We start from the raw sequence: 10,068 nt of genomic DNA on the forward strand, positions 1-10,068 counted from the left end.
TACTTATAAAGTGTAAAATGACACTGATCGAGGTTCAAGGGCCCGTTTGGTATATGTGTTTAAATAACAGTTTTTAATTTTTTTGAAAATATGTACAGGTAAAAAAGTGTGTAAAAATACTTGTAATATTATTTAAAAACCGAAAACATGTATTTAAACATACGTACCAAACATGACCCAAGTCTCCAAAAAGAAGTTTACTTACATATACATTTAGATTTACTTAAAGTAAAATTTTTACCTTGTAATAAAAAAATTGTAATATATTTTTTATTTTTTATTTTTGGTTAGTTAAGTTGGAGGAGCTAAAGTAATTATTACCATATGATGAAGAAACGTAATGTTTACTCTCCTTCATGTTTATCAGATTGCCTATTAATAAGATTACATAGGAGCAATATAGGACCATATGGGTCCCTTTGCTGCAAGAAAAAAGCAGAGATGGCCTTACGGCGCAAGTGGCCTTGTCATGTAATGATGATAATGTACCTCAATTATTATAAAAGTAAGCTTATGGATATGTCTTTGTCAAATACAGATCATGTAGAGTATAATAAACAAAGTTTGCATCTTCAATCTTCTCCAAACAAAAAAAAAAAAAAAAAAAGTTTGCATCTTCAACTTCGGTAGTATTAAGACATTAATGGATTTTAATTACTTTAACTTATAAAATCTATCTTTTTTGTGTTTTTTTTAAGGATAAAGTCTTTCGTAATTGGCAATTTTCATGCTTAAGCGGGAATTATTCAAGGTATATATTGTAATTATTTATAAAAAAAATGTTTTTTATCCTTAAATAATGGATCTATGACTAAATTCTGTTTATACTAATATTTTCTGATAAAAACAATCATTCTATCCAGAGTTTTGTAGTTTAACTGTTAACGAAAAGTTCAAAGTCTTCACCTCCCAATTATTGATTTGTAAAAAAAAAAAAAAAATCATAATAATTAAACATAAGTCATAAATTCAAACAATATGATATTTCAAAAATGAAGGAGTGATGCACTTATCAATCCAACAAAAGTACAAACAAAGTTTTGTTGATTACATTATTAAAAGAAAAATTCTAGTACTAACATTAAGTTATGTATGGGTCCAAAGGTTTATGTCATGGTCCTCAGTCCTCAATCCACACCACCTTGAGATAAGAGGTTGAGCAAATCTCGAGGCAAATCCAAGGGTGCAAATTGAAGTAGGACCACTTCTCTTGAAAGACAAAAGAAAATCCACATATGTGCCACCCATGGGATACATTTTGCCGACATGTAGAGTTGAAGTACTAAATTTTGCACATTGTCATTTCCGAATTATTATTTTTTTATTACTACATTTTTTTTAAAATTTATTAATAAAAATTCATAATGAGTTTTTGTTTTGTTTTTTTTTTTAAATGGGTTTTTGTAAATAAGGGTGTTTGTGGAATTCACATGGTCCATGCAGTTATGATCGCTTTCGTAAATTTAGCAAAGAATATAGCCTTAATTATCTGGGTTAGTAAAACCAAGCTGTAAATTTAAAATGGTCAAAGAATTTTTTTTATAAACTCAAAAGACCGAGTGTTTAGTCTAGTAATTGTATAGTAAGTAAGTGAGAAAAAGTAAAATCACTTTATATTTTTGAAAAATATAATTTGTGGGATTTATTTATTTTTCCTTTTTTTAATATATATATATATTTTGTATGCTATTTAAAACCATCATTTCTGGCAGTTTGCCCTTTGGGATAACCATGATGTCTCTTTTCTTTTCTTTCTGGATAATGAAGGCTTGAGAGAGTTGTAGAGAGAGAAAGAGAGAATGTTAGAAAGAGAGAGTTTAAACATGGTGTTTGAAGAAGCTTCTTTCTCTGTAGGTTCTCAGTTCTGACTACTTTTTGCACTGTATGAGACTACAAAGATTTGTTGGGTATGTTTCATCTGTGGTATGTGTGTGTTCCTACATCTTAGTCACTGTTTTGCAGTGTCATTTTCTGTACATGGTTTGCTTGAATGAGAGTTTTTGCTTGATATATGTTGTAGTACATGGCCTAGCCTAATGGCTGAAAATAGGGTTTCTTTTTTAATATTAATTTTTTTTTCCTGGTTTACTGTCACGATAAGTATGATTTTTGGATTTGTTTCAAGTGAGAAAATACTGGTTTTTGAATTTGGAAATAATTCAAACTGTTAGTATTTAAATTTCAAAAAAGGTTTTGTTTTGGTGTTGACGATAGAAGTCGTAACATAAGAGTCTTTGTGAGTGTTATGGATGATTCTTTCATTTGGCCTTGGTACTATGTTGTGCTTTTAATATTACTTATCCAAAAAGAAAATTTGTTATTAATTAATTAATAAATAATGTTGTGCTTTTTAAAAAAAAAAAAATATATATATATATATATTTTAGTTTTTTTTTTCCTCTAAATCTGTACTGATTTCTCAAGAGGGAAAAGGTGTTTGTGTTTATGATATATTTTGTTGTGTTTGATTTATTTGGAAGTTTTCTTGAACAAATCATTTGCTTTTTCCAGATTTGATGGTATTTTCTATTTCTGGGTTTTATGGTGTTTTTGGCAATCTTTACAGCTCTTTTTGGAGTGGAATATATTACCTTATTTGGATGTATGGCTGTGAGTTTTTTTTTTTTTTTTTTCGTTGTGTTTTTAGATCTTTTTCTCATTTACACACTTTTGTATTCATCTGCAGTGAGTAGATAAATGAATGATGGATTTTTCGGAGTTTGCAAAAATTGTGTTCAGTAAAATCCAGAAACTAGAGCCGGAAAATGCTACAAAGATTATAGGGTATGTTCTTTTTCAAGACCATGGTGAAGAAGAAATGGTTAGGTTGGCCTTGGGTCCGGACCACTTGATTCATGAAGTTATTTTCAAAGCCAAAACTGAACTACAACTAATAGCTACTAGCAAGTCAGTACCATCCCCAATCTCACCACTCATGAACCCAGTTTTCACTCCTTACTCACCTGTTCCTTCTAGGTCCTTTTCATCACCAACAGCTTTTCGAGTTCCAGCTGCCTATTGGGATCCTCAGATAGCAAGCAAGCATAATTCTGATTTCAGTTTATCAGCTTGCTCGGATTCTATTGCTGAACTCCAAAACCAAACTCAGTTTTTGAGTTTAGAAGATCAAATAGAGCCTACCAATTCTGGACTTGCGGGTTTTTCAAATGATTACTTTTACCCGGATGCTGCAATGGGCAACTTAAGTGCTAGAACAACTAGACGAATTTCAAGCCTGCCTGAATTTCCAGTTAAGGTTTGTCACTACTTCAATAAGGGATTTTGTAAGCATGGAAGTAGCTGTAGGTATTTCCATGGACAAGTCATGCCTGAGAGCTTCTCTCAGATGTATGGAAACGATGGCATTAATGATGATCATCTTTTCTCGCCGGGTTCACTTGATAAGCTAGAATTGGAAATTGTTGAGATTCTAAAATCTAGAAGAGGGAATCCTGTTTCCATTGCTTCTCTGCCTATGATATATTATGAGAAATATGGAAGAGTTCTTCAGGCAGATGGATACCTCACTGAGAGCCAGAGACATGGTAAAGCTGGTTATAGTTTGACAAAGCTTCTTGCTCGATTGAAAAGTATTCGGCTGATTGACAGGTGAGTGCAACTCCAGGTGCTTATCTTGTAAATAAATAATCTTTCATATATGAGTATCTAATTGGTACATTTTACGACTGAATTACAGGCCTCATGGGCAGCATGCTGTAATTTTGACAGAAGACGCTTCAAAATACTTGGACAATCGGAATGATAAAAGTGACCCTGGGCCAATTGTCAGTGGGTCACGACAGATATATCTAACATTTCCAGCTGAAAGCACTTTCACTGAAGACGATGTCTCTGACTACTTTAAGTAATTTATCTTGAAACTCTTGTTGGTAGAAAGTTGCAGGCTTCTTTTTATGTAACTATTTTGACTGTATTTCTTATTGTATTGGTCTTGTTTGTAGCACCTATGGTCCAGTTGAAGATGTGAGGATTCCCTGCCAACAGAAACGGATGTTTGGGTTTGTAACCTTTGCTAGTGCAGATACAGTGAAAATGATTTTGACCAAAGGAAACCCGCATTTTGTTTGTGGGGCTCGTGTTCTTGTGAAACCTTACAGGGAGAAATCAAGGCTTAGTGAGAGGTAGAATTTGTTGTTTCTTCTTATTTATTTACCCTTTCAAATTTCAAAAATCTGCATTTGGTAAAGCTTGATAGGTTGATAGATTTGCACATTCTATAACAAATTTGTGAGCTTTTAAATGGAACTGAGAATCTTACAATAGAGGGGTTGTGTAGACAAGGCTAAGCTTATTTATTTCTGTTAATGTTCAATATCTAGTTTAAGTTAATTTAGGTTTATGGTCAAAATTTGCTTGACTTTCTTAATTATCATGTATTAGCCAAACTATGTGCTTTTGTTTCCATTTTTTTTCTTTGGCAGAAAAGATTTATCCTTTACAGTTTCAATATTGCGACTCCTCTATCACTCGTTCATGTGAATTTTTATGTTCCAGCAGGAGGTACTCAGACAGAATTGATCCTCAAATGTACTACTCTACACACTATGTTGAAATGGATTCTGAGCTTCACTCAAGTGAGTAGGATCTGTAATATTGTACTTATTCATTCCTAGAAAGGTCTTATTGTTTATAATTAACAGTCTAGCTCTGCATTAATACTGTACTTGCAGACATGGACTTTTTCTTTCTTACCAATCAATGCTTATTCTGTATTTAATATTTTTCTGATTTTCCCTTGCTTTTCATCCGATTGCTCTCCTGTGTAAAAAATCAATAATATTTATTAAATATTTTGAACTGTCTAATGAATGGTTCTTTTCTAGTGCCAAGAGAATTTGAGACTTCTAGGTTGCTGAGGAAGCAGCTTATTGAGCAAGAACATGCCTTTGAACTTGAGAGGAGGCACCTTGCAGAGCTGCAGTTGGCACGTAAGCCTCCAGCCAGTCAGCCACACTTTGGCTACTCCATGGATGGATTGAAAGTGTCTAATGGTATATTGTTTTATCAATTTGATTGCTTCTCCTTGTAGTATTTTGATTTTCATAATTTGTTTTGCTTGTTTTTTTTTTTCCCTACATTTTGATTTTGATTCTCCTTATGTTATTTCTGTTTCTAATTCTTATTATTTCAAATTACAGTTCATGCAGATCCTTTCAATTTTCCATCAGCAGAAAGATTTAATTATCTGTTGGATGTTCTGAACGGCGGATCCACTGGTGATGATAGTACACCTGGGCATACTGACACCTACACCGACTCAGAGAGGTTTGAACTCACTTCTTGCAGAGACTCCCTGTTTGCACAAGACACTAAGTCTTTCTATCATTTCTTTTGTTCTTTGATCCTTGTCGATGATTACTGCTTTAAATTATTTCATCTTAAAACAGATCTTAGTTTCCCTGTTACATTTCTGGTAATCTTTTGTTAGTTTTTCTGCATTTTGAACTTAGCATCATCTACTGCCTCTAAAGCTTTTTGGCCAAACTTTTGTTTTATAAAACCGTAACTGGCCTCAGCTCTGATTCACTTTTAGTAGGCCTTTGAAAGCACAGCACCAAAATTTATATATAGTTTGCTATACATCTTATGTTACAGTTCATAAAGCAGATAAGCATTGTTTTTTTTTTTTTTGCTGTTGTCATTTTATGGCTTTTCTGAGTGGGGTTTTGTTTTGTTTTCTTTAATCCAGCAATCAAGTTCTTAATCTCCCTGAAAGCCCATTTGCATCTCCAATAGCAAGCGGCATTTCTACAGTCATATAGATTCAGCAACACATAGAAAGATTATAGAGATAGAGTACTGGTTTAAAGGCAAAATCTTTGGTTTGATACATAACAGTCCTTTTTCCCTTTTTCGTCAAACAATCAGAGTCCTGCAAGTACATACTGGCTAACGAAGAAACATCGGAAGAATTTCCACTCTTTACTTTGGGTTGAAGGAGTTAGAAAAGAAGAATATGATACATAGAAGTACATGTAAGAAGTTTCTACAGTTTGTTATTCTCAATCACAGAAAGAAGGCAAGAGGTTTAAATTTTTAGCAGAGGATGTAAGTATAGTCTTTAGTGGATGAAAAAGACCAAAATATATGCAGTGTTCAGAGAGTTTGAAATATGTCTAGAATTTCTGAACATAGAGCAATAGATGAAATAATTATAAACAAAAGGTTTAGCAGCAGCTTATACCAGTTTATCTAGTGTTTTTGCTAGTATTAGCATATTGTATCTCTTTTACGATAGCAGCAAGAATGCCCTCTACCTCCTCTAAATTTGTCTTTTAGTTTCATCATGTGGTGGATTTGGTAGTACCTTTGAATCATAGCCTAGCCTTTTTATTTTTAATTTTTTTTTTCATAACCACTTTTCTGGTTTTGATTTTGCATGACATCCTTGTAGCAAAACTAAGTGCTAAGAGGATAGCCCCACCATTAGTTGTTTGTTAGTTTGTCTTTTCAATTATCTGCCTAGTCATTGAAGTGCTTGATTTTGGTGTTTCTTCATCCACTCATTCATTTGTTTTCTACGTATGTGTATGTATGGTCTTATCCACAGTCCACATTAATATGAGAGGTGGGGCATGGTGTTTTATGCATTTGATTCAGGTCTGTCCATGCACACTTGTAAGAGGACAGTAAAGATGGTTGCTAGCAGTTCATCATCCTAAAAATGAAGGGGAAATTGTATATCTTTTATCCTCAATCTTTGTCTTGTTTCAACATCCTTTTTATACTTGCAAGGATAAAACTTACATGCAATATCATATTTTCTCCAATTAAATTCAATCCCGATATTGTCTAGTTACAGTATCTAAGAATTGTACCCAGATTTTATCCTACTTTCAAATGTAATAAATAGAAAAAGTTGATGTAGGAAATGAAGTTCATAAAGTTGGGGCCACTTTAATTAATGGTGTAAAGTATGAAGTGGCATGAATTTTGTTCATTTTGTCAACATTTTCCTTTTATTAGATAATAATAATGAACTTTTTCAAAAAAAATTGAAAGAGAATCATTCGTAAGTATAAAAATAGTTATAAAACAAATAAAAAATATTGGAAGATTGATGACTAAATATGCAATTTAACCAAAAATAAACCATTTACTGATGACTTCCAACTTTCTAGAAGTTGGAGCAAGCAATTGGGCCTTTAAATTGATTGAGTTGCCTCACTCAACTCTGTATGCTCTAGGACATGAGCGACTTCTCTCTCTAGCGTATTTTCAATTGGGGGAGGCATATGGACCCCCTCAATGAATTGACATCAACTTACCAAGAAATGCATTGATTCATTAGAAGTGACATCCAAATGGTACATAGATTTTGCCATATATAATAGTAAATTCTACAATGTCTCAAGATAAGGTAGAGTAATCTGGCCACAAAATGACATAAAAAAAATGGATAATTAAAGGAACTCTGATTATAGAAAAATAAAGTTAATATCAGCAAGTAATTTTAAAGTGCCTCTATTCAACAAGCCTGGATTGCTTCAACGTTTCAACTGTCCCATTCATTTGCTCTCTCTGTGTATAATAATTTTAGAAAATGACACCACCAAATTGATGGGACCCTTGTGATATATAATATCTGCTTTAGCTAAACTGGACTTGATTGGATGACTTGCTTTTCAGCCAGAGAGAGCATAAATGCCCGCAAATTTCGTGAAAAAAAAGGGTTAGTGATAGAGCAGGTGAAAGAGACTTAGCAACCAACTGCATTAAGTAGAACTAGAAGATGACTTTACTCCGAATATCGTAGTTTTCTTTATTATCTTGCTATTTGTTGGGACAGCATTAAGTGATGGTTTTTAGTGACCTACAACTACAAAGCCTTTTGGTCTCAGGAAGGCAGGTGAATAAAAGTGAATTTACACCCTTTCAAGTTTCAACAACCCATTGACCTGCTTTTCTTGTAGACCAAAAAACAAAACTGCCATTTTGACCTTTAATTGTACTTAGTATCATATGCATGCAGTACTAAATTTGCATATTCTTTCTCTTCCTCCATCTTATAGCATTCACATTGGGTAAAATATAATAAAACTCTTAAAAAAAATGAACATTGCATGTTACTGGTCACCCAAAACTCATAAAACAGTCTTCCATCCGCACATGCATATATTAGTGTAGAAAATGCATTTCTGCTACAATAATATCTAAACATGAAGAATAGGGTAGCATCCTTCATTTTTACTTATTGATTATTTAATTGATGTTCTTTCATTCTCTCTCCTGGATATGCGTTGGTGCTTTTGTTTTTGTTTTTAAAATATATTATTTTAGTGGGATGAATTGGAAAATAAAGAATGAAATGTAGGGTATGTGGTTAAAGTGATAATGTTAAATAGATAAAGTGTGTTTTAGTGATGCAAAAATGCATATATTTCAAAAGAAGTCAATGTGGGTGCTCTTATATAATCCTCATCAGGAGCTTCATATCTTTTTTTTTTTTTTAAAGGCAAAATCGACCATTCACACACAAAAATCAATCTACATCCCACTAGCTACCAAATTAGACTATTCACTCGCAAAGAAGGGCCATACCCCATTGTCTATAGATCATGCTCTATATTCATGAAATATAATTACATTATGACAGTTTTGGTGCTTTCTAAAGTGCATACAAGTTTTGTCAATGAGACACACCATTGAGAAGTAATTCACAAGATTCTTTCAAGAGTGCCACTTGACTTGGAGGTGATTTGCCTAAAACTCTTAGCAAATTCAATCGAGTGGGGGCAAATACCAAAGATATCGAATTTATTTATGACTTTAAGCCTATTTTATTTTCTATATTTTTCATTGGTTTCCTCCCAATTCCCCTATAATATGGTTGAATAATGTTTCACAGTCAAGAGAGAGAGGATGAAGATGAACAAGGTTTTGTCATATGGAGAATGCCCCGTGCAAGAGGTCATCTTGGGTGATTGAAAGAGTAGGTATAAGAAGGTCATAACAACGATGGAAGTTGGTGGTGGTAATGTGTGGCAGTCAACCGCCTTCGGTGACACTGAGGCACTCATGGGCTTTGGGGGCAAATGGGTCCCCCAACATTTTTTTATTATCAAATATTAGTATTATGCACTACTAATTTTAGTCATTTTTATTTTATAAAATTACACTTTGCCTCCCTTAACAATATTATTGATTCTTTTATTTTAAGAATAATGTTATAGACAAAAACATTTTTACAAAAATGTTACAAACTATTGAGGTAACAATTTCTTGCTGGTTCGTATCTAGACCCACTACTTGCATCACTTTTTTACTTATCAATAATCACTCATCACATCAACAATTTGTAAACAAGCTTATAACTTTAGCACTTTCCTCCTTTTAAAGGTCATAAAAAATTTATATATCTAAAATCTAAAACAAAATATATTAGCCCAAAACATTAGCCCAACAACAAAAATTGCCAATAAAAAAAAGTAGCCAATAAACCAATTTCACTCCAAACAAACAATTCATCCATTAAAAAAAGTGTCTTTATCCCCACAGCATCAAAAAAAAAAAAAAAAAAACCTCAGTGGCTAAGCAGCAGAGCCGCTCCATGACTCCACATCTCCGCTAGTCTTGGGTGACAGCATACGGTTACCGTGGGCTGTGGAAACTGGTTGAGTAAAATAATATATGTAATTTAGAAGAGATGGATTAGAATACAATGCTTTATAATATTTAAGATGGAGATGGGGAATGATAGAGAAGCTAATGTAAAAGATTGGGGGAAAGTGACGTTATGCTCTCTGTATGGGCATCATCAAGAGGAGAAGGCGGAAAAAACACTGATTTGTAATAATTTCAGATAAACGACTAAAGGATACTGGCAGTATAACCGTATTTTTTAGTAAAGTTTTAAATTTTACACCATTTATTAATTGACAAATGATAATGAAAGGGAAAACGATTGATTTTTTTTTTTTTGAATGGAAGATATAGAAATTGATTTGGTTTGAATAGTCAAGACAATCACTTCAACAAATTTAAATCAAGTTATAAACAAAACAACTGTGATTTGGTCAAGAACACCATTGAGAAATGACAACTGCT

The 10,068-nt window shown here is 32.9% G+C and overlaps 1 protein-coding gene across 8 annotated transcripts; it reads left to right on the top strand.

Annotated features, from left to right (window-relative positions):
• Positions 1 to 1,701: 1,701 nt before the first annotated feature.
• Positions 1,702 to 9,180, top strand: LOC142639144 (zinc finger CCCH domain-containing protein 18-like). Of its 8 annotated transcripts, none has more exons than XM_075813261.1 (8): positions 1,702 to 1,907; positions 2,687 to 3,609; positions 3,698 to 3,865; positions 3,963 to 4,142; positions 4,519 to 4,595; positions 4,845 to 5,012; positions 5,160 to 5,286; positions 5,711 to 6,288. In XM_075813261.1, exons 2-8 carry the CDS (start codon positions 2,702 to 2,704, stop codon positions 5,781 to 5,783), a joined length of 1,701 nt encoding a protein of 566 aa, XP_075669376.1. In that variant the 5' UTR covers positions 1,702 to 1,907; positions 2,687 to 2,701; the 3' UTR covers positions 5,784 to 6,288. The 8 variants fall into 8 exon arrangements, with proteins under 8 accessions (XP_075669376.1, XP_075669371.1, XP_075669369.1 ...); XM_075813256.1 differs by lacking the exon at positions 5,711 to 6,288 and adding an exon at positions 8,870 to 9,180 and having other exon boundaries at positions 1,723 to 1,923; positions 4,516 to 4,595; XM_075813254.1 differs by lacking the exon at positions 5,711 to 6,288 and adding an exon at positions 8,870 to 9,180 and having other exon boundaries at positions 1,723 to 1,907; positions 4,516 to 4,595.
• The last annotated feature ends 888 nt before the right edge of the window (positions 9,181 to 10,068 follow it).

This window comes from Castanea sativa, chromosome 6 (genome assembly GCF_040712315.1).
Source record: "Castanea sativa cultivar Marrone di Chiusa Pesio chromosome 6, ASM4071231v1".
Lineage (NCBI taxonomy): Eukaryota > Viridiplantae > Streptophyta > Magnoliopsida > Fagales > Fagaceae > Castanea > Castanea sativa.

Excerpts from the sequence above, each read along its gene's own strand:
- LOC142639144 (XM_075813256.1), top strand. The coding sequence starts at position 2,702 with ATGATGGATTTTTCGGAGTTTGCAAAAATTGTGTTCAGTAAAATCCAG. Across the intron at positions 3,610-3,697 it reads AGTATTCGGCTGATTGACAG|GCCTCATGGGCAGCATGCTG; the intron begins GTGAGTGCAACT and ends ACTGAATTACAG. Across the intron at positions 5,287-8,869 it reads ACCTACACCGACTCAGAGAG|TCAAGAGAGAGAGGATGAAG; the intron begins GTTTGAACTCAC and ends AATGTTTCACAG.